Below are 24629 nucleotides of genomic sequence, written 5' to 3' on the forward strand. Positions count from 1 at the left end.
TTCCACCAAATTGTAATCCTAAAAGATGACATGATAAATCTGTCTTACTTTTTGTGCTTCCCTCGCACTCCCCCTCTTGTTCCTCTCCTCCAGAATTCTCGTAATGTGATTTCTACATTCCAGCTGCAAGAAATTCCATCAAAATTACCATCGGCCAAGATGATTCAACACATTCAACTCATTACTGATGAAACCTCAGCAAGTCTTTAAAACCACCTATAACAGCAATGCATTGAGTTAACCTTCTAGTACTGAAATAACATTTCACTACATGGCTTTTGAATGGCTACATTGCTGTTTGTGTGCTAGATGTTCCTTCATAACTACAGTGCATATTTAAAGCCATACAGAGGAAACAGTGAACTTGAAGAAAAGAAAAGAGAGGCTTATGTTTATCCCTGAAAATGTAGTGTCCCTCAGTGTGGGTATTCCCTTCTGAGTGCCCTTAACACTGCCTGCCAGGGCTCTTAATCAATTTTGTGGTTAGCCAGACTGACTGGCCTAATCCAAACTTCAATTAAACAGCCTAATGGCAGCAGTGAGGGCACTGGGATTACCTCCAGCCAACCACTTCATTCCCCTAAGACAATAGCAGCTCCACAAAAAAGGAACATTTTGCTTGCTAAGCACAATCTGTTATCTATTTGCCATGATTTCCAAACCAGTAATAGCAACTGTAGTGGACATATAATTATAGTTACACAGACAAATATTAGCACTGTAGAAAGGAAATAAGAAAGAAAAAGACAGTGCTGCAGATGGCAGCTTTGTTAGCATTGTGGTAATTTGGTAATAGAAAGAATTGTGGCAATTTAGTAATTTAATTCAGTTTAGCTTGGTAACAATCTATGGTTACTTCTTACCAGGTATCTGTAGCAATTGCAGATTACAGCTACCATATCAATAACATTAAACAATGCTTAATAAATACAATCCTTTCTTTAATTAAAAAAAATAAACAAATATAATCCAAACATAATAAAACAGAGACAGTCTGTCTCCTTTCAGGGAGGGAGAAAACCAGAGGTACTTCAGTGTCTCAATAGTGGGCAATTAATTTGGGGTGGTGTAATTAAACAAATTGGCAAATTTGATATTAAGCTGTTGAGCACTGTTCAGTTTTAAGTGATAATCGACCACAGCCATTGTTTTCTTTTTCTCATTTCCTTGCAGTGATAAATGGCAGTGTTAGAGTGTTTACAATTGTTACTAAACAAAAACGAATGTAAATGCTCAAACAGCAGATGAGAATTAGACAATGATATGGGATTATAGGCAGCAGGCTAATTGAAGCTTACAGTGTATGAGGAAAAAAATCTTTGTCTTGAAAGATTTTATTGCTTTCAGGGCAATTTGCTGCTATGACAAATATATTAGGCTGAATCAGTCTGTTGACTTTCATAAGGGCCAAAGCACACAGAACATAAAATGTTATATCTGAGTGTGATGAACCAAGAAAAACTGTGCTGAAAGGCTGCTGCAAGCAGTCCTTAACAAAAAAAAATCATCTATAGAGAAAACATATATATATATATATATATATAGGTTAATAGAAAATCTCTGGTTCATCATACCTACGAAAGACCTTTAATTTATGAAAGCTAGCCGCTGTATGGCAAGCCCTGTCTATAACAACAGTGAAGTAGATACAAAAATATCAGCACTCTACAGAGCAGATGCCAGTACAGTAAGGACAGAAAAGCTATCCAAGGTTTTACCTTCAAGTGATGCAGTACAGTGTAGTCAATGGAAAATTCCTTCGCATTTGATACCAGGCTCTCGACATTTCTCAGGAGCTCAAGGTTGCGAGTCTTTGCTTGCTGCTCTCTCTTACACAATTCCTTGTGATAGTGCCGCATCTTGGCATATTTTTGCTTGGCTCTGTGAACAACATAAGGAACACTGAAGAACCCCATTACTATATTTGGTAAAAGTGTCATCTTGTACAAATGGGACTATTTATAGGAACTTGATTATGTTAAGTTACAAACAGCTAATGTCAAACACTGTTTTAGTAGTCTGAAACTAAAATGGCGGTCAACCTAGAGACAAACTAAAAATATCTGATAATGGTGCTTGGTACATCTGTTAATTGGTACTCCATAGCAAAAATGTTTTGTGTCTAAAAAAAGGCCAACAAGGAAAATTATGGGTAAACTCTGAATCTGAATCATAAAGGCTGATCCACTAACCTCGTGCATATTTCCTGCCCTAACATCATCATAAAATGTTTGTTTGCATGTGGAAATTTGGTGGGGCCATATAAAAACAAATGGGTCTCCAGGCACTTGTGTTAAGTGCCATCATATCATCCATGAGAGGGAAGAGGCTATATTTTAGAGAGTCATCTAATTGTCCTAAAACAAAAGTTTCTAGGTGAAGTCCCATTCAAACAGCATAACATATGGGAAGTACATAAGGGCAAAAACAACTGAATTAATAGACAAACAAACGTCTATCACTATAAAGGTACATCAAATATTAATATTTAATATTTGTTGACACATACAATTCCCATTGTAGTGCATTGTTCTGAGCGTGCTGTATGAATAACTCTGCATTCTACATTTGAATCTTTCATGTTCATTTTTTTTTTAGTGGTTCAGATTAGGCTTTGATGGTAATGAAAACGGTAGAGCCACATTGTTCGAACTGGTTTACGCAATATATTTAACACAACAGACAAGCAAAATTACATTAAAGTGAAGCAGAACACTCACAGTCTGTCTTCTGATCTTGAGTAGGCAAACAGCTCTTCCTCCAGCTCATGCCTCCTCTTTTCCCTAAAGAGAAGACATCACCCTCTTCATTAATTATCTCTGTTCAATTATTCACCCTCTTCATTAATTATCTCTGTTCAATTATTTTGGACTTTTCTCTCTCTCTGCTTTTATAATGATCCACAAATTTGTAGGACAACAAAACGTAGGTCTAAAACAAGACTGAACGAGATCTTTCGCCACAGTAAAAGCAAACGAACCAGGGCTCACGGCACGGACTTGTAGCCGACCTGAAGGCAGCGGCACCTGAAACATCGCAGTGGTCCACTTGTTTGATTGTTAAAAGGTGAGACTAAAAGCCAAAACTGCTCAGAAAAACTAGTCATCTAGCTACTTTCCTCCCCACGTTTACTTAGCCAGTCGCGCCAACTACAGCAGTTCCATGCATGGGATGTGAATATAAAATATGCAGGATGCTAGCTAATTAGCTAGCTAGGTACCGTTAACTTAGCCAACATTCAAAATAAATAAATAAAAAACATAACGTTTTAGTTGCTATTGCTATTTAACCATTTTATCGTCTTAGCAAATATGATTAAGTGAAGCTAGACGCTAGACGTTTCCAGCTCTGGCTCTGAGCAGCTAAAATTAGCTTTAGCTTCTTGCTGGCAGGCTAACGACAGCAGGCTAAAGACCAACCATGGCGAGGGGAGCCTAGACAGCCTAAAATCGGGCAGGGCTGGACTCTCACTCCGCGGGTTCATTCGCGGCCTTACTGCACTCTTGCCTCACACAGCTTTGTTAGGGAATAATGTATGAAACAACACTTCTTACCTTTCGTGTATGCTCTTTTGAATAGATCCAATTGTGTCGAAGTACTCGGTACTGCAGAAAGCCATTGCAGGTCAGCTGGATCATCCGTTTTTAGCCCCGAACAGCGCCGGTACAGTGTTTACGCTCGTTGCCATGCTCACCGCTACCCAGGTTTCCTAGTTGTAAACAAGCAGACACGCTTTCACCGTGAACGCGCGCACTGCGCCGTTCACGTGAACGCCATTTCTTTGGTTATTCAGTTTCATCCTACGGTCTTTCAGCTAAAAGCGGTTAAGAAAACAACATACGTCACTTTCACTAAAGAAAAGAAAAAACATTATTTTGTTTCCTCGGTCGACGCGCACTTTTATTTGGTAAAATATAGAATGCGTCCTTCTTTTGAGCTGTTTAAAGTGACTTCAAGTTACACTGTGGGTGAGTAAGAACATGAAGCCTGTTGTGATAATGGATTTTTTTAAGAAACAGAAATCTTAGGACTGTTTTGCTCTTATAGCGACAGTTTAGCCAAAATGGCCGCAGCTGCTTTGGAATAATTTTTGGTCCAGTTCTTCAGAAATACAAGATAGGGTTTTCTTGCTGTGTCTAATCATTGTATGGTTTACGGAAATTAAGAGTTTATTGTGTACTTCATGTTAGAGAGAATAATTTTTTTCTAATTCAGCTTGCTATTCAGTACATGCTAATTCGTTTACTAGCTTTTCTGGTAATCGCTCAGAAAGTAAACTGCTTTTACATTAAAAAGCACATAGAAATTACACATAGCCTATTTCTGTATATCAGATGGATTAATTATTAAAGTAAATATCCCTCTCTACAAAGCAATTAGCAAATAAAATATTTGAACTTTCATACAGGCACAAATAAGTTGTATATTTGACTGTCGTAGAATCTCATGTTGAATGATAAAAATTATAACATTAATATTAACAACCATTATTATTATTATTATTATTATTAATAATAATAATAATAATAATAATAATAACAACAAATCAAAAAACAAGGTCGACTATATGTTGAACCCTTTCCCACCATACAACAATGTCAACAGTGACTTCCTCTGCCTTCTTAGGTATTGGAGCTGTACAGAGACAGGTGCTTAAGCTTGCCTGATGTGTAAAGCTCTACTTCATGAGCTCTATTTCATCATATCCTTTTCCAATCATCTGCCCTGTAAGCCACTCTGAGAGCCCATCCACACGCTCTCCTTCATGACCCCAAGTCCAGGCAGCAGGTAAACATCCCGATTTCCTTGAAGTCATGGCAGAGAAAAATAACTTGCTGAAGAGACTACTGACCCTCATCAAAAAGAACTACCACTGATGTCTGTCTCACATATCTACAGTGCAAAGGAAAAAGCTGAATGTTCCAGGAGCTCGTTGGGCTTTTCTATTAGAACACAGGCAAGTAACTGTGAGTTCGATGCTTAGTGCAGGAAGGTAAGTGTCTCTCAAGTCGATAGAGGTGAGTGAGGGGCATTGACAAGGATACGGAGGTGACACTATTGGCTGCCGATTGTGATTCAGTTTAGGTAGTAATCTTCCAGATTTTCACAGTTTCACTAAGATGAGATAGATAGAATTTGAACCCACTTACTGTAAATTGCTCTCCTATTCTAGCAACTAATAATATGTGGTTGCAGCTTCTTCCATTTCCCAGACAGTCTGTGTTACTATAATAGAATTCTCTTAGAAAGGGCACACTGAAATCACTATCCCTGGGTTACTGTTGCCATTTTACTTGAGTTCAGTAGTAATGGTGGTAGAATGACAAGAGGAGTGTTTTGAAGAAAGTGCTGGAACACGTTTCTCTCCTGTTTAACAGAACCCTGCCATACGTTGGTCATTTATTTTGATATTGATTGTCTTCAAATATCTTTCAGCCATGATCTGAAACATGTTCTTAGGATAGTTGCTTCAGTATTCGATTACAATATTATATGAAGTCTTATCGTGACATTTGCTATAACATAGTAGACTTTACATTGGTTAACAGCAGTAATAATAACCTAATAATAATAACATCCCATTTACAAAATTTTTTTATTTAAAGGAGTTGGTTCTACTATGGCATTGCTCCAAAGAACGCTTTTCAGCATCTTTAATTTTGGGAATGTTGTCTGAATTCTCACCTATTAGTGCCCAGTATCCCTTTTCTGCCAGAGTGGTATAAATATGACCCACAGAAAGTGCACAGAAGTTTCATTAAAGAACAAACAGATGTTCCTGTGGACCCTATAATTGCAGCCTTGAGGACTTTTGGGGTTCTAGTTTGGTAATCATTGCCTTACTAGGCCAGTGTTTTTCACTGCTTAGTTACAGTCATTCCATGTTTTGACAGCTGATGCCCCCGTGTTTTATATTACTCTGTCTTGTAGCTGAGGTGCTCTATTCTGATCCCTCCCAACGTGGGCTCTAACCAAGCAATTTCCCCAATTCCAGCCCCATCAAATTGCTCTTTAGCTGTTGAACCAGGGAGTTTTGCTGTGCTTTTCACATGCTAATCTCCTCCATTCATGGTCACTCTGTGAGACTATTTGTTGGCTAATAAATCCTCTTGTTTGCTTCCTGCATGTATAATTGATATTGTTGCACGGCTCTTTGTTTGCAAGGCGAGGCTGAAAGGCACTATTTTGGAGGTGATAACAGTGAGATTTGAAACGCTGTTCTTTTTCCCTGAGAGCCAACATTGCTTCCGCTGAGATCCAAAGTAATCAGTCCTTGACAAATGTGTCACTCACTAAGCACTCATAACACAGGAGCAGGTTTAGATATTGCTCATAAGAATGAGACATTAAAACAGAACACTTGAAGTGAGTAAGACCCTAAAAGAGAAAATTAGAAATGTTGGCTTTGTTACTGTGTTTGATTTTAAAATATATGCATATTGACAATTATTGGAATTCAGTATCTTATAAGTCATTTCTAACTTATCCAGAAACTCTACCATCAGCTTCAGTATTCCAACCCTTTCTCAAAACTACAGTTTTCATCTTTACAGTTGATCATCAGGAATTCGGGTCTTGGTAGATTTGTATGTCAGCCATAGATTAACACATGTCTCTATAGTGAGGGATTCATACAGCAAGGGCTATTACCACTAGTTTGATATATATTTTTTCATTTTGTTCTATCACAAATTATAAATGCATGGAATTCTGAATTATGCATGCATGAAAAAATATTTGCATTATTACAATTTGTCCATATTTTGTTATTCCCCTCGTTTCCCGGTACATCTTGTCCCTCAGATACTGTATGTAGGGTAATTGATATGCCTTAACAGAGGTCAAAATTTGCATGTGAATTAACAGCAGTAAACTGAATTGATATTCCGGGCACACCACAAATGATTCCTTCAGACCTTTGTTTCTGTGTCTAGGAGATCCAGGGTGCAGCCGTGGAGCAGTCAGAAACATCTGTCTCTTCAATAATTTGATAAACAGCTTATACAAATAGTCTCCAAATTGTCCCTGCTGAAGGCTCTGTTTTGTCTCCTGTGTAAAATCAGGAACGCTTCAGCTCAGTTGAATGCCCTGTTTGGTTTTATCTGCATTCGGCGCCTATTTTTTCGTTCTGACATTTATTCTTATACCTGTCACTCTTGATCACTTTTCTCAGAATCGGGAATGACTTTAAAGCAATGTCCAGGAGTGAATTTAACCTGGATTTCTTTTAAAGCCTTGTATATACACTGAAAACCCAGTGTGTTCTATTGTGAATGAGCACAAAATGGCCTATTCCATACATTCTCTCATTGTTCTCATTCTTTGCAGCAGAAAAATGACTTCAGCAGTAAATACTGGATATAAAGACGTGTGCACCCAGACACTTTTTTTTTTGTAAGCGCACAATAAAGATCCTCCTCCTTTTTCTGAGCAAATTGTCTCCGTGAGGCTCAAGAGAGTCCCAGAGCAATTGCAAATGAGGTGAATTAATTTTTATTCTGAATGTATTCTACATCAGAGTATAAAAGCTTTCAAGTTCTCTGTGTTAATTCAATGGTCACTTGTTTTATAATAGGTTTATGCCATCAGGAAAGTGAATTTGACCAAGCTTTTATCATTGTTCCAGCAAATGGACACTTATGGTTAGCATCATTGAGGTATCATTTTGACACTGGTATATCAAAAAGGTTGAATGTGCAATTTGCAAGTAATGATCTGGATTCTTAATAGGAAAAATCTAAAATTCTAGAATCTGCAAGGGAACAATATTACAACTGAGCATGTTTAGCATTATCTAAAAGGCAATCCTTATTGCCTCTATATCAGACTTGCTTTATTTTACCCCTTAGCAATGCAAAGCAGAGGAAGTGTAGAGTAATTGTATGCAATGGTAGGATACAGTCCTCCTCTAAGATGCTTAGTAAAGTGGCTGTAGTCCCCTTTTGGACTCAGTGTTGACTCTGAAAATGTGAACGTTTGAGACATAATTTTAGCACATTTATGCCACTTCAGAAGTGTTATATTTATTTCTATACATAATTATCTTTCAGTGTGCATATAGGGATATGTTCTTGTGTGCATTTTTTGTGCAGCGTATTCATGTGACTGTCTCTGCGCATGTGTGTGTCAGCGAGAGTGGGAGATAAAGAGAGAGAGAGAGGGAGAAGCAATTAGTGAAGTGCTGTCAAGTGGATAAAAAGGTGCAAAACCCTCCCTTTTTTAAATTTGTGTTAGAAACGTTAATAAAGTAAAATGGAGTGGGGCTTGATGAGAAGCAGTCCTCTGAAAGCTTTTCTTCAAAGCCCAAGATTAAGGGGGAATTGGACACAGCCTGTCTCCCAAACAAATGTCAAGACGTTGTGTCACCCCTGCCAGTGACAGTAATTGTCGCTCTCCAATAGAAGAATTCAGAGTTGACTTGTGCAATAGATGACCTCTCTCACATTCTGAATTGATGTGGTATAAAGCTAATTCAAAAACAAAGGCTTCTGTAGGTTGGCGATGTCATTGCGTCTAATTATGAGAGATAATTTGAAATGCCTCTGGAAAACATGCACTAGTGAATGTAAAGCATTTTAATTGGGCCAAATTGATCAGAATGGAGTGGACTCTGCTAAAAGCATGCAGTGTCACAAAAAGGTAACCTGCATAGAATCTGCCTAGTAACACCTAGGTGTGAAAGCTGTCCATTACTGCAGAAATGTGAAAAAAAAAAAATCAAGGGATAGCCTGGCATGTAGACATTGCTTGCTGTAATACAAACGTCATTTAATGAGTTTTTCCCCCATTCCTGTTATATATCAGAGTTCAAATCAAATGGATGGTCTAAATCTGTCAATTACCTCTAATTCATTTTGGGTACATTTCACAAAATTGGCAGCTTACTAATATCTCTCTCATTCTGTCATCCCCCCCCCTCTGAGATAGAAAGAATACCCCACTATGCCTTCTAGTGTTTGTGCATTTATCTAAAGTGAAATTTCAGAAGGTAATTGTAGTCTAACAGGCAGTACAAAATATTGTTTTCTTTTTATTCACAGTGTAAAATGTGATTTGTTGAGTTTCTATAGTACTGTGCAAAAGTCAGAGACCACCTCTCATTTATTTGATTTCCAGTCAAAATGACAACTAAGTACAAGTTATTTATTTTTTAGGAGATTAGATATAAGATAATCCACTTGCATGATGAAGGGGAAAGTCAAAGTAAAATAAGTGGAAGAAAACAGAATTTCCAAAATTAGAGTTCAACAATTATTAAAAGATACAGAGAACATGGGACTCCTAACAACCAGACCTGACAGACCACCAAAACTGTTACTATCAGATAAACTTTTTCTTCTTTGAGAGAGGAGAAAATCAAGCTTCACTCTTGCTTCAGATTTGAAAAAAAAAAATCCACAGGTGTTTCTGTCCATCCTTCCACTGTGAGAATATACCTCAAACCTATGGGTCTGAAAGGATGTGTAGCTGTCAAAAAGCTGTTACTGAGAGAACACTGTCAAAAAAGAACATTTGCAAATCAAACAATGAAGCTGCTGATGTTCTCAGAATGATGGAATGGCCTCTCTAGAGTCCAGACCTCTACATCACTGAATGTGTTTGGGATTACTTGAGTTGAGAGAAACAGAACATGCAACCAACGTCTGTGGCTGAACTTTGAAAAATATCCCTGTAGATTTCTTTGAAAAACTGAAAACAAGTTTCTCGAAAAGAATGGAAGCTGTAATAAAGGCAAAGCGTGGACACATTAAATACTGAACAAAAAAGAAAATATGTATTTTTATGTTAAATATGTATTTTCTGCTTTTGTCCTGTTGCTGAAAAATGACTTAATGGCTGTAAAATGTAGATAGACTGCAGTACATTGTAAGTAAATAAACAAGGCCAACTTGAATCATTCAAGACATTATTTTTCCATCACTCATTGTGAATCTAATAATAATAAGGTTTTATAGTGAACGAGAGGACTTCAAAGACTTATATGTTTATACATGATGGCAAACAAGAACAGAACATACAGAACAGCACAAAGAATCTAGTATACTGGATTCAGGTTATCCTCACTGCAGTGTCTTCTAGTATTTGAATGTAACTAGCAGAGAAATAAAATGATTGCTCTTGTAACCTAAAGACTAAACACTGTCAAGACTGCCTTTACCACATAGGCAAACTAGGCAGCTACCTAGAGCAGCATTTTAATGGGGCAGAAAACTTACCAACTGTTATTCTGCCTCAGTTGATCTTTCAACAAACCGATAGTTGAACAGCCAATGATATTGTTTAGTTTTTTCTTTTCTGTTGACAGTGGGGTGGCTTACATCAGCACCTGGCTTAGATTGTACAATGTGGCGTATGTCTATTATGTGTGGTTTTTTTTTATTTTGATGTTGCTGGTGATTTATCAATATGCAAATATTATATGGCTGCGAGTAAAAGCTAAAGGTTAAAAAAGCTGACGGAATCCAGTGATAAAGTCCATCAAAGGTATGTTATAATGGCATCACACTAATGTGTTTGTGATGTGTTGTAATGGTATTAAACTAGTGTGTGTGTACTATGCATGTGTGCGTGTGTCGTTTTTATCGTTGGTTTGTTCTTTGTGAGAAAGTTATTGTGTCAGTGTGAGTCAGTTATTAATTTTTCAGCATCAAGAAAAAATCAAAAAAGATATGTTTATCAAAAATTTACACAGAAGCCTCAAGAACTAAAAATAACATAATTTTTCCTCAATATTTAGATATTTTTGCAGGGATTTTTTTTCCACACCTCCAAAGTTCAGTCTAATAAGTTGGTTGGTTTTATTTTATGCTTCTCATGAGAACACCAGCATCTGCCTTGTTCGATGTGCAGATATTCTTCTTTGTTATTCTTTTATTTTTTTTTGTTTTCAGGAACAGGTTCTTGACAACTACATATCCTTTCAGACCCACAGCATTTGAGAGTTGTCTTCTCACAGTGGCAGGACGAACAGAAACACCTGTGATTTTTTTCAGATCTCAAAGAAGAGTGAATATTAATTTAATCTCAAAGATGAAAGCTTTAAATAGTGTTTATGTGATCGTGACAGTTTTGGTCTACCAGGTCTTACACAGTTAATAGTTTTGGAAACTCCTATTTTTCACTTTTTTCCTTTCCCCTTTCTCATGCAACTGGGTTATCTTCTATCCTCCTGAAAAAATAAATTATTTATACTTATTGGCCATGTTGACTGAAATTGAAACAAATAAAGAATTATCTCTGACTTTTGCACAGTGCTGTATATTGTAGCCAAGCAACACTGACAAAACTGTATCTTATATATGTTTCATTTTTTAAATAGGCAAATTGAATATTTATATATTTCATTCCTTCAAAATCTTGATGCACATGTATTGTGACAGTACCCATTATTGCTTCACACACTTCATACACAACATTGAGAGTTTGAATAGTCATCACGTTCTAACCGCTTTTACTGACTAGAAGCATGTGTATGTTTTGTAACTGGCTGTTTAGCTGAATGGTCAAGTAACTTGTTCTCCGCTTGCTCTATTACTTTCTCTCTGCTACTGTCAAGCTCAGCACAGGAAAGCACTTGTTTGGCTTCTAAAACGTTCCCACCAATCTAATTATTGCGGAAGCTCGCTGCAAAGATAAAAGTATGACTTACTGTGCAGCTTACTATGTAATAATTCTAGTTGAAGAATGCTACACACATTTAATTATCACATTTGTATTTTAGGTATCATGTTGACTGATTTCAAATCATGGCTTTTTTCAGCCACCGTACAGTACACAGACTTTAGAATTTGATACAATGTCCCTGTAAAAGTGAGTGGAGCTATTTTGCTTTAATGCACACACAATGTGCAAAGCAAAGTAGTTACGTGAGAAGAAAACATATATAAAAGCATATGTTCTCTTCACTAATTTGGACTGATTGTGTTACAGTTGCACTTCTTGATCACATAATGATACTGCTTAGAAATCAAGGTGACATGATGCATGACACAATAATAACAGTCAGAGAAATAAGTAGGAATTCATGAAGCATATAGGTGTGATTATTAAGGAAGTACATACGTCTCCATTTATGAACATAACATTTCTCATTCAAAAACCAGGAAGCAAAAGATGAGTAGGCCTTCATCAGTAGAAAGATACTGTTGCTCTTTCTCTGACGCATGCATATGTAAGGGACATGGATATGGAACAGACAGACTGAGCAGAACATAAATGATAAAATATTTTCTGCTGTCTCACAACAGTGCTCTATTTTGTGAAATGTGGTGACCCCCAAGACTTTTACTGAGTATTTGTGGTATTCTAGGCCTTGTAATCTCATTGATTCAGCTGTTGTGTTTGTATGGGCAGCAGTTCTGTCTTGAGTGCTGTCTGAAGAGACAATAGTATGCACTGTGTACTAGACAAAGCTCTAGGGACAGAACACTGCCTTTTTGTTTCCATCTTTTCACTCTGCTTCCGGTATATTTCTGATGTCATGCTAGATGAATTCCTCATGCTGTTAGACATTACTGAGGAAATATGCACACATTCAAGATGCCACTGCAGTGTTTGTGTTAGTTTTGTCAATAATGTTAATTCTGGCTGACAATAGTGTTAGCAATGATTATGCTAGTTAGTGTCAGTGTTCATTTTGCATTACAGCAAAGGGGATCTTCAACACCTGTTGCATCTTATACTTTGTCACTGTTGCCTCGACATTGTGCTATATACTGAATACTAGGAACTAAATAGCTTTTGATCTTGCTTCATGTGTGAAATCAATATAGCAATCATTAACATTGTAGCACCTGATTTTGTATTGATTGTACTCTCAATGACACTTTAACATTGCTAGCCTGAGACAGATGTCATTACTTTAACTTTCATTGAGTTGCCTAAGGATGTCGGAAAATTCTTTTTACTAACTCTAAGTAGGGCGTGACTGATATATATTGGTCAGTAATATCGACCTATACCAGTGTCCCACAGATATATCGGTATGTGTGAAAATCAATGTGTGTTTGTTGTTTATTTGTGTTTAAGAAATGTGACAGTGGAGAATTAGAGATCTGCACAGGCATGAAGTTAAAGCCTGATCTCAACATGTAGCCATGACTTTGAGACCTGACCCAACCAAGCCCATCTGTTACTGCTAAAGTTGACCTAAACTCGCTCACACACACACTAACATAGTTTAAGGCAGACACGATTTTACAGTGCTATGCTTTCTTACAAAGAGCTTGAGTTTCCCTGAAAAAGGGATAGCTAAGCTTTTGCTGTAGATGACAATGGCTTCACTGGTGTGAGAAAGTGCTCGGACACTGCCATTTGTATCTGGCTAGTAGCTGCTGTGGAACTATGACGTGTTGCTCAAGAGACAGCCCTCCTGCTGTCATAGCTCAAAATTCTACTGCAAGCTCCACACCGTACATGACAACGGGTCCTGTTTTATCTGATGTAACAACCAGGTCTTAATGTTTCCACAATGTCCCTGATTCATTTGGAATTTGAAGCAGTTTCCCTTTAGCAAGCTTTCTTTTTCTTTTGTCTATGGCGAACAATTAGCAAGACCTGCTATGCTAGAAATAGAGAAGGAGCATGCAAGAGGGAAAATGCATGGAAATGCACAGAATTTACCTAGACATATTCCTTCAAGTATATAAGTGCTCAAAAGTAGTGTTGGGATGCCTCCATCATCACCTGTTTTTTTATTATTTTGTTTAGAATTATTTAATTTGTTAATGTATTATGCAAATTGTGTTTTATATTCAAAACAACATTATTTCAGCTATACTATAACTTATCAATCAATAAGTCCAACTGAACAACAACCAGGTAGAAACTTTCACCCAACTCCCCATTTTTCACTCCCTAGTGTTGGGACACTAATCCAAATGCAGTCGTGCCTCATGTTCATACCAGATATCTCCAAATTCTGCTCCTGGAAAGCCACCATCCAGTGCTCAAAATTTCAATAAAATTCTGAATGACAAGTCCACGATCAAATGAAAAAATAAAAAAGTCTGTTTGAGTGTCAGTTGTGAAAACTCCATGCCTTGAAGACCCTAATCTGTCATCCAGATGAAGTAGTATGCAACAAAACACTGTCCGAAATAAAGTACTAATTACTAACATATATAATGAAATGAAACTCTAATATTTGTCCCACTAGTGTTTCTGTACTTTTACCTGCCTTACTTACACTTTCAATTTATCACCAGGATCATTTTGAGTTTTAGTTAGTAAACCTGGTCATTATTGATGGTTGTTATAACGTTTCTGATAGATAAGAAAAAATAAACAGTGGCTGTAGATTTTAAAGTAAAAAATAAATCAGACATATATTTTATTCAGAGTATACCAAGACTACTTTGGAGTACTCAAAAAAAATCACTCATTAGAAAACAAGCTTGACCCAAGCTAATGTTGTATATGAAACCTGGCTTGAAACCAAATGTTTTGTTATGCCCTGTTATGCTTGGGTTGGGTAGTAATCTTCTAGTGAGAGCTGACATCATACTGGCATCATATATTTTACAATTCATAGTTGACATCTGAACAATAATGTCAATCAGTAAAACACTTTTGAACTAAAACTGTTAGAGTTGAATTTTTGACCACATTTAATTAAACTGGCTGATATTATTGGTTATCTGAATTTTTAGCTCTGTAAATTTGGTGTCACAAATCACAGTCATAGACTGAATGATTGCTTCTGCTGACACCTGCTTAGAAACTTGTAGAAGAGCAACAGTGAGCCGCCCAGGTCTGATAATGGCTGTGTTTTGCTTTTTTATGTGCTTTAAACACCAAATACCCGTTATTATTTTATATATACTATAATTAAATTAAATATTCGACCAAATAGTGTGTGGTTTTTATGTCTACAATATTATTCCTCTGTGTTTCTGTGCAGTAAATAATGACCTGCAGTATTGTTCCTAGATAATTGTAATGTCAACTCCACTGTATGCTTGTCAGGTTATTATTTATCACTTACTCATTTTTTCCCCCTCTAACCTCGACTCTGGTCAATCAGCTCCATCCTGGATGTCCTATTTGACACCATGACCCACCCTGAAAAAAAGAGCTGTGGGGTTACATGGAGCATTGACTTCAGACACCATTTATTTGTGTGTGTGTGAGGCTGCGTTCGCATCCTCACTCACTGTGGTTTGCCCTGTGCTGACACTGCCACTGGAAAATGTGCTTATGTGGGCTTTGTCTCCATGGGTCAAATTATCCTGCAATTCTCCCAGCCCAATCTGAACTCCCATCTCCAGTGGATGGGGATCAGGCCGGGCGCCGCATCCTTCGCATTAAGCTATCTCAGTTACATAAGGCAAGCTCATATGATGAACTCAGTCACCAGCTACCCTGCCTCCAATATCCCCATAGCATAGCATGCATATTGATTGCAGATTGTGCATTTGAGAGACCTCTTTTTTCCCCTCCGCTCCCTATATCCATGAGGAGCAGGAGAATCATGTTACTCTGCAGCTGATTAGAAAGCTCATGCATAGGAAATCACGCGTCCGGTGCCTCTCCTTCTCCCCCATCTGCCCACAGTGCAGGTGAAAACAATTTACACATCGGTGGGCTAATGGATACATTCATGGATAGCGGTGAGCGAAAATGAAGAAAAAGCACGAGAGACACAGAGACAGAGAGAGAGAGGGAGAGAGAGAGAGTGAGGGCAGTAATGGGCTGAGGCCAATGCAGGCCAGGAGCCCTGGTCAAACAGACGCAGCAGATAGCAGCGTATCGGATAACATCTAATCGGATGGGTCGCAAGCTAATGAGTGCGGTCGCGCCCTGCCAGTGCTAGCTTTTGGCCTGCGCTAAAGACACTCGTAAACAATTCGTCTGCACACGCTTCAAACGCAGCCGTAATGTGTTGATTCAGCAGGTAATGAGCTGCTACCAGAATCAATACCCCCTCCACCCCCCACCACCCCCCTCCTCTCTCCTGACCAGCCCCTTTGTAGCAGGGAGCATCTAGCAGAGTTCACTGCTGCCCCCTCCCTCCGTGACCTCCCATTGCAGTAAGGACAGCGCACTGTCTGAAGAGGACCATTCTCATATTGCGGAAGGCACCCGAGTGTCAGAACTTTCATTCGCGAGCGAGCAAATGAACAGGCAGCCGCTGCATGCTAATGAGGCACAGGCTATTTTCCACCTTTTTTATCTGCACATTATGCTCTTGACTCTGGAGAAGGTGGGAATTAGGTTGGACCTCAGTGTCAGGCTGCCTGATGGCTGCGCTCAGGAAAACTGGTAATTGAAGCCGATGGCTGCCGCGGAGGAGGTCTGAATTTGGAAATAAACAGTTTCAAGCATCGCACGTCATTTCTGGAGAGATGGCAGGGGAATGGAAATGAGCTGTCTGGACCTAATGTGCTCACACAGCAGGGAAAAAGGGGGGCGTCTTTGTGGATGACAATTCCACTCATTAGGACTTCAGTACAGCCATAATGACGGTGAGCCTGGGACGGTAAATTCAGAGAGGGCAATTAAGGGACGTCCTCCAAACTGTAAATGCACATGGCTTTGAAAAAAAAAAACAATCTTTACATTGTTGTTGTCTCACGTTGTGAGATATATCTAATTGCTTTAAAAAAGGGGAGGGGTATATGGTGCAGAAAGCCTCCCGTTGAGAAATATATTTCCTTTTTTTTATCAGTCTCAGAACTGTTTATCATTATTGCTTGTTTATTAGCATAATGGGAAGTGGACCAATTATTTCTCCTCTTGCTGGCAAAGTGACTCATTTGTGTTTGTTTCTCTGCTTATTAAGTGTCAGGCCTGCTTGAACATCTTCACTGGTGTGTGTGTGTGTGTGTGTGTGTGTGTGTGTGCGTGCGCGCGTTTGTCAGGTTGTTTTTTAGTGTGCCAGCATGATACCACACTTATTGTTTACACCTGTTACATAACGTTGCACAGATTTCAGGATCGTAATTAATGTTTCAAAATGAGGCAATTATCCAAGCACAGCCCTATTTATCCAGATGCAGGCGAAAACAGTCTGCTATGGCAGCATATGGCAGTTATGGAAAATAGGCCCTTTTCTACTTATTGTCATGCTGTGAGTGGAGAAAACTTTGAAACCCACATTGTGTTGAATATCTAATGCTATTTCTGAAGATGTGGCCTTTCAGCCCCATTCCCACACAGCTTCCAAGTCTGGGACCCCTGTGGCTATCATCAAACTTCTCCAGCAGTCGCAAAAGCCCGACGTTAAGCCTCCTGCATCCACTGCATCGCCTCTTCTCTGGGGCCGGTGTGTCTCTCTTTCAATTTCCACCGGATTATCAGCAACAATGCAGTTCAGCAGATGTGCAAACTTTCTCTGTCTCTTTTAGGCCCTCCTAAAACCTTGCCCCCCCCACTGAAAAAAAAAAAAAAACAGATCAACTTCCACGAACAGAACGGGTGTGTTTTGATTACACTGGTGGCCTGAGCTCTGTTTCAGGCTGCCACCATGCTACAGTAGAGAACCCGTCAATCAATCCTCAAATTGACTCGGGGCCCGTTAATCCCTGTTGCTTTTTAATACGGTGTGTAAGAGCGGCGACCCAGGCCCAGGCGTACGCAGGCGTGAAACCTTGATGTGCTGGAAGAGACCGCAGGGGTTTTCTTGGCTGGCAGAGCTTTCATGCGCATGAATAAAACAGAGGCTTACCAGCCTTCCTGAGCAGCTAACACACAGCACCGAGTCCTATTTGATCTGTTTTTGGGGTGCTTGGGTGGAATAATATTGCTCCCCTTTTCCAACAGGAAGAGGAGGATTTTTTAGCAAGCTTGTTCTGGGCCTGTAATTTGCCATAATCAGTGTGTTTTTCAGGTCTTTTCCAATGATGGGAGGGAAGGCATGCTTTCATGTTTGCTTATCCCTAAAATACAGACATGGTAACTTGTAAACAAATTGTAAATGGCAGGCATTTCTTTTATGAATTATATTTAAAAATAGCTTCAGGGTATCGGTGGCGTTTGTCACCATGGGTGGCAGTGTTTCTAAAGAGCATTTCAGAAGTGTGACACCCAGACCTCTTGTCAAATACATGAAAAATAACAAAAATAGAACAAACAAACATCCAGTCTGTGATTGCAATTATGGCTATGTGCCATTTGGAGGGATTGTTCTTATTAGGGGCCAATAGATAATAACATTTTGTTACCAATAATGATTTTAAGTATAAAAATCAAAGAACAATAATATTGAACAATCTTTTATATATTAAGCTTTAGTTAAACTATACCTGACTGACTCATATGACTGTTAAATATGATTTGTATGATGATTTGTAAAATGCCCAAAATAAATTCTTAAAAAATATGTAAACCAAGCCATCACCTTTGAACCTTAAAATGGATAAATAACATGAATTCTCACAATGTTCTACCCTCAAACAAGAGCAATTAACATTGTCCATTCTTCCTAATGAAAACACCACACATTTTCAGTGATTTATTAGCAACATTTCTGTTGTCAATAAATACATGGAACCTGATATTGACCATTTTTATCAGCCAAACATTTATCTGTTGAGTTTTGCATCTTATTTTCTAATCATTAGAAGGTTGGACAAATAGAAATGCTAAAGCCATGGATATATCTGTGACCTCTACAGCCTCAAGTATGTGCTCCTGTTCACAGCCATGTCAAATTACCTTTAGCAGCTTCCACTGAAACTATTAAAGTGTGTCAAAACTAGCTACAGGCGAAGTGACTTCCCAGTCCTCTTCAGGAAAAGTGAGGGAGCACAATTAGTCATGAGTGGCATGGCGTTCCTCGCGAGTCCTGTTTGCAGACTCATTACCAGACCCTGCTGGTGTCTCTGAGGCTGAGAGGAAGTCAAACAAAGCACCACTCGTGTTCCTTCAGCACTCTGTGGTGCTGAACTGTCTCTGGTCTAGCAGTGGTGGGGAGACGAGAAGAGCTGTGAAAACAAACCCAGGCCTCCACTTCTACCTCTACAGAACCCAACCTGATTCATCCGAGCCATGGACTGAACCTGAAATGTTGGGGTATTTTGAAGAAAGCATTTTTGAAGCTGACATATGTTTCAAATTCAAATTGCCCTTGATTAATTTCGGGGATCAAATGTAGTGTGAACCACTAATAAAAGCAGAGTACACTTTTGGTGAAAATATAACATAAGCATTTTGAATGCAAGTGTTTTAGCCATAATTGATGGTCTGCTATTATTGCATAACAAAACCTTGTAAATCAAAAGTGGTAACTTAACAGAGGAACATACTTAGAAATACTTGAATGTACAGTAGTGTGCAAAAATCAGACCACTCTTAATTTATTTAATATTCAGCCAAAATGGCCATTACATGTATAAGTTAATCATTTTTCATTATCAAAGGGGGAAAAAATCAGAAAGCATATATTTACAGACAATTATACAGAAGTCTCAGCTGCTACATGTGATATTAATTTCAGCTTTTAATGTGTCCACCCTTTACTTTTATTACAGCTTTCATACTTTTCAGGAGACTTGCTTGCAGTTTGTCAAAGCAGTCTGCAGGGATATTTTTCCACAACTCCAAAGTTCATTATTAGAAGTTGGTTGCATTTCTGCTTGTCACAGTCCAAGCAATCCCAGCTGCAATTTTAGACTCATCAGTCAATAACACCTTACTCCACATCTCAGATGTCCAGTTACAATGTTCTTCTTTTTTCATCTATTTTCTCAGGAAGGGCTTTTTGACAGCTACACGTCCTTTCAGACCCATAGCGTTGAGTTGTCTTTACACAGAGGAAGGATGGACAGGAACACCTGGATTTTTTTTCAGATCTGAAGCCAGAGTGGAACTTGATTTTTATTTTCTCTCAAAGATGAAAGCATTAAGTACTGTTTATCTGAAGATGCCATATTTGGTAGTCTTCCAGGTCTTGCACGGTTGTTAGATGTCCCATTTTTTCTGTATATTTGAATCATTTTGAAATTAGTTTCACTTATTTTTCTTTGACTTTGGCCCTTCCTTATGCAACTTAAGTTCTAATCAGAAAGATGTCCTGAAAAATAAATAACACATACTTTTTGAGTGAAAATTAAATAAATAAAATAATTTAAGGGTCACATTAATTGTTATTAACCATTAAGATGTTATTCAGAGTTATTTTGGGTCAAGTATATAGGTCCATTCATCATGAAATGTGTATACAACGTAGAGGGCATTTTCAAATGGTATTTGAATAAAATTGCATTGCAGTCATAAAGTTTTAATATAACAATGTCAATAAAAATACAGTTTTATCGGCTTTCTATTCTATTTTTGTCTTCCTTTTGTATGAATTTGATCCTACAGTGGTCACAGTGACATAGACCACTAGAGTCTTTCATTCCTGACTGCTTACCACTTGTAACACCTTAGTGGCATCCTAGAAAGATCTGCAATAGCGCTTCCCTACATGGCAAGCTTTTCTGTGTTTTGTTTGATTTTTCTTTGGTTTGTTTTGTCTGTTGTTGTCATGGTTAGGTCTCTATATGAACATAAGTGAACGGCTGAGCTGAGGATGCTCTGCAGCAGTTCATTTCAATTAGACTCAGCTTCAAAGATAGAGAGAGGCTGAACCTCACAGCTCACTTGAGATGCTGGTGTGTTTGTGTGTGTGTGTGGTCTGCAATGAGGCATACTCCTGCTGTGCTCATCTGCGTGTTGACATTGTTTCAGCTTCAGCGTATGACACGTGATCCAGCCCAGCTTGACACTCGGTAAATCTCACTGAAGGATGAGCTTCTAATACACTGCAGGCATTATTGATATGCTTCACTCGCTTTGCTGTTTAATCAGCATTGCAGTTTTGTGCTGGGCCTTGTATCACCAGAATATGTTAAGTCATTTCTGTCTGCCTAATGACATTTTGGTGCTTTATAGTATGACGTATATTTTTGCTGAAATACTTCGTACTTGAATTTCGTTCTATGTTTTTACTTAAGTTCTCAGCATTTGTGTACAGATGATTTATAAAAACACTGTATTGACAAATCTTGTACCTTATTGCCTGTAGCACACTTGAAGATGCTGTTCGTACGTCAGATTTATTTAAAGACATTTTAGTTTCAGATTCACTTTTTATACGTGAATGGTCATTTTAAGATCAAATCGGTTTGTAAAAAATGTTATACAAATAAAGCCCCCATGTTTATAAATTAGATACGCAAGTATGGAGAACCTTTTAAAGTTCACAGAATCTCCACATAGTGTAAATGTTCTGTGCCAGAAACGTATGCCCAAGCAAAGAACCATTTAGGAGCCATTATTTTTAAGAATGTAGGCCTAACGCTGCATTCTTACTGGCATTCGTACATCATGATTAATTGCGTTTCAGATTTTGTATCACCTTTCAAACATATTCCTCTTGGTTACTTTTAATATCAACACTTCAGGCTGTGTGTATTTTTTTCTCTCTCTTAGACACTTTCTTTTCTTTTTTTGAAAAGAAAGCCTTGATAGTGGGAGTACCCTGCATGGGTCTTTGAGTTTCCTAAGCTCACCTGGGTAAAGAAAAAGCAGAGGTTCAGTGTAAGGCCTGTTCAGTGGGCTGCAGCGCTCAATGGGCAGCTGCACGTCAATACTGGCCATGTTACTGAGATCAGAGGGGTCAAGGCTGTCTCGGCAGCAAAGGAAGAACTGCCCTTTTAAACCGGAGGAGGAAAGCCACAGCCACTCAGTTAAAAAGAAAGTTGTGGCTCAGTTGCAGAGGGTGCTAGAGAGACTATTTGAAATAAACAGAAATATGATTTGAAAAGACAGGACCGGACGAGCTGTGTTCTTCCTTTATCTGCGACGTTATCGGAGCATATCAACATTTGTGAAAAGAGGTTGTTGGCCATTTACAAACACATAACAAATGCGGTTCACTGAGGTTATGTGATCTGTGGAAATCTGTTGCCGGCAACAGTTGAACATGAGTGCGTGCACTTGCCTCTAGACAGAAGAGTCATGGCTATGAATAGTTACTAGTATATATCAATCAACATGCTTCTGCATACATATATCTTTTTCAATATGCCGTTGCTGGCTTTCACTGTATGAATTTCAATCTGAGAAGTTGCCCCGGGTCTGTCTGTCCCAGTCGCTTTCTACCTTCTACGTGGCGCAATCAGAGCCAACTTCAATCTGCTAAGGGCAATCATTCACTCTGCAGACAAAATGCCCAGTGTTCGCCCAGCTCTGATGACAGCTCTGGGCGGCCATTAGCCAATCATATTGATGAGCTTTGTGTAAATGTATTTATTTATTTATTATCAGGAACATAATTAATGATTATGTAATATTTGGGCCCTTGTGGCTGTGATTGCCGTCCAGTGTTTGAAAGGGTATAGTTCTTAGTCAATTAGGGACTGATTAGTGCATAACAAATCTACTTAATTCTAAATATGTTAATTAACAGTCTATGCACTCGTACCAGTGGTTAAAAGCACTAGTAACCTCATGCAAGCTTCAAATGTGCTACTCTCTAAATTGCTTGCATGGGTTTCTTTGAAAAGCTATATTTAATTAAATGGCGCACTGTAGTCAGTTGGAGGGCTAATGGAAGTTACATTATATGTAACAGATATGGTGGGGAATCACTTAACCATCGCTAATGGATGCAATTTGACTTTGCAGCATTTCCTTGCTGGTTCATTTTAAGAATAAAACAATCTGTTGAGAAAAAAGACCTGATTGAATGATGCTTTAATTGAATTAGCAGATAAATGGTACAAATGGAAGGTGTTAATGCACCAACAAAATGACATAAATTGCTATTACAGGCATTGCAGAATGCTGTGCTTTTTGCCTCACAAAGATGACATTGTTTTACCTTTCTGTCTGAGAGGGAAACACTTGAGGAATACCCTGTATTTAGCTCTTAGCGTAGCTCCATATTTTAGCTCATACCTGTATCAATTATTCCTACATATCTAGGGGATTTTAAGTAGCATTTCTTTATAACGAATATCAAGGATTCAGTGACTTTCATTTCAGCTGCAGCATTTTGAAATGACATTGAATTTCAAAGTAGCACCACTGAGTGATCTAGCAATAAGCATTCACCTCTGGTTAATTTAGCATAGCCCAAGACACTTAAAAGATAACTAATCCCTTTGCAAAGCACAGCGAATGGCAAAAAGGACACAAAGAAAATGCTGCTGAAATAATGTGAGAATAAATCTAACTACTAATGAGCAGCCACTAATTCTCATGCATCACAACAGAGCCATCTAGTGTTTGTGTAGTAGTACTGAAGGCAAATGTGTATTTGAAGAATACCTCTGAAAACATATAGGAAATTAGGGCAGTGTACAGCTTTGCATCCTATAGCTTTATATTGTGATTCACATGGAACAAATTCAGTAGAGGTGGACACTTTAATCAATTAAGTGGGGCCTCTTATCCTTATAATAAATTAAGCTGATTAATCAGTGTTTTGAAACTGTTTATCATCGTATGTACAATAAATATGTATGGTTATTATGGTCAGGAACACTGAAGAAGGCTTGTTTTGTTGAAATCCTGGTGTTGTGATGACCAACACTATAGCAGTGAAGTATCTGAAAACTTGGTTAAGGGTGCCCCCACCTGGCAACAAGTCCGATCTGTAACTGATGCACATAGTCCAAATGAGCTGAATGACTGTTATAGCGTGTGAGACGACTGTTAGAGTGCACACGTCATTGAGAGCAGCAGGGAAATGCTACAAACACAAGAGAAGACTTAAAAGATGATGTGAAAAAAGCATTTATGAGGATCTGAGAATTATGAGAATATGAGAAATTAAAAGAAATAAAATATATGTTTTATTCTACAGCATATGTACGCCATGCTAAACAGTGAACACAGTATTATCAGTTGTCTTGTTTATTTAAGGTCAGTGATAAATTCTAAAAGGATAATTTTCTCTTTTTTTTCACTCTCTTTCTGTCTTACAGTCTCTCCCATGTGATATCTCTTTAAGACAGAGATAGTATTTAAAGACAAGTATAGAGAGCAACAGTTGTTTTGGACAGGCCCTGAGTGGGGGCCAAGCCACTTTCATTGCTTTCACTTGCAGACCTGCTTCTGAGCCATTTTTCTTTGAGCGCAGGGGCTATTCTGTTCATGAGTATAGAAGTCTATTAGGTGAGGCGAAATCGCACTGATGGACACTGAGCGGCAGGAATCAGCTGCTCAATAAAGGCCCCTAATTGCTTAGCAACAGTGTTTCAGACCTCTCATTTGAGATCAAGAGTTTACTGGACTGAAGACTCCGCTTTGGAGAAATAGAGCTTGCACCATTAGATAAGACGGGGGGGAAATGGGCTATATCTACATCCTCAGCCACCACCACCCCCCATCCCTCCCTCTCCCCCTGCTCTCTCGCTCCCATCCACCACCACCGAACCCCAGCATGATGATTATGTTACCTTTCAACTGGCTGATGTATTCAGTTCAGTAGATTATTCTCTGTCTTCCAAGTTAATTGAATTCTGTCCATCACATTTGGGTGATTTTTTCATTTGCATAAAGGTTAGAGTGGTGAAGAGTGTCAAACTTCAATTTAGACAATGTCAGTCAAATAAATATAGCGCTGGATCTGCCCAGGCGAGGTATTAACGGACTTCTGGCAGGAATTCAAATATCATGCTTCGCGTTGTCATGGA

The 24629-nt window shown here is 38.5% G+C and overlaps 1 protein-coding gene and 1 long non-coding RNA gene across 2 annotated transcripts in view; one reads left to right on the forward strand and one right to left on the reverse strand.

Annotated features, from left to right (window-relative positions):
* The window catches only part of kiz (kizuna centrosomal protein), a 35271-nt gene extending 31515 nt beyond the window's left edge, over positions 1 to 3756 (reverse strand). The window contains exons 1-4 of the mRNA XM_036593850.1: positions 3555 to 3756; positions 2721 to 2783; positions 1719 to 1881; positions 49 to 123 (exon numbers count right to left, since the gene is read on the reverse strand). Of these exons, the coding sequence (XP_036449743.1) occupies positions 49 to 123; positions 1719 to 1881; positions 2721 to 2783; positions 3555 to 3619 (366 nt within the window). The 5' untranslated portion in view covers positions 3620 to 3756. The remainder of the gene's footprint in view (positions 1 to 48; positions 124 to 1718; positions 1882 to 2720; positions 2784 to 3554) is intronic.
* Positions 2984 to 4933, forward strand: LOC118823975. Its single transcript, XR_005008562.1, has 3 exons — positions 2984 to 3066; positions 4627 to 4788; positions 4900 to 4933. It is a non-coding gene; the product is annotated as an uncharacterized LOC118823975 (long non-coding RNA).
* The last annotated feature ends 19696 nt before the right edge of the window (positions 4934 to 24629 follow it).

The sequence above is a fragment of the Colossoma macropomum genome, unplaced genomic scaffold, assembly GCF_904425465.1.
Source record: "Colossoma macropomum unplaced genomic scaffold, Colossoma_macropomum, whole genome shotgun sequence".
In the NCBI taxonomy this organism is placed as follows: Eukaryota; Metazoa; Chordata; class Actinopteri; order Characiformes; family Serrasalmidae; genus Colossoma; species Colossoma macropomum.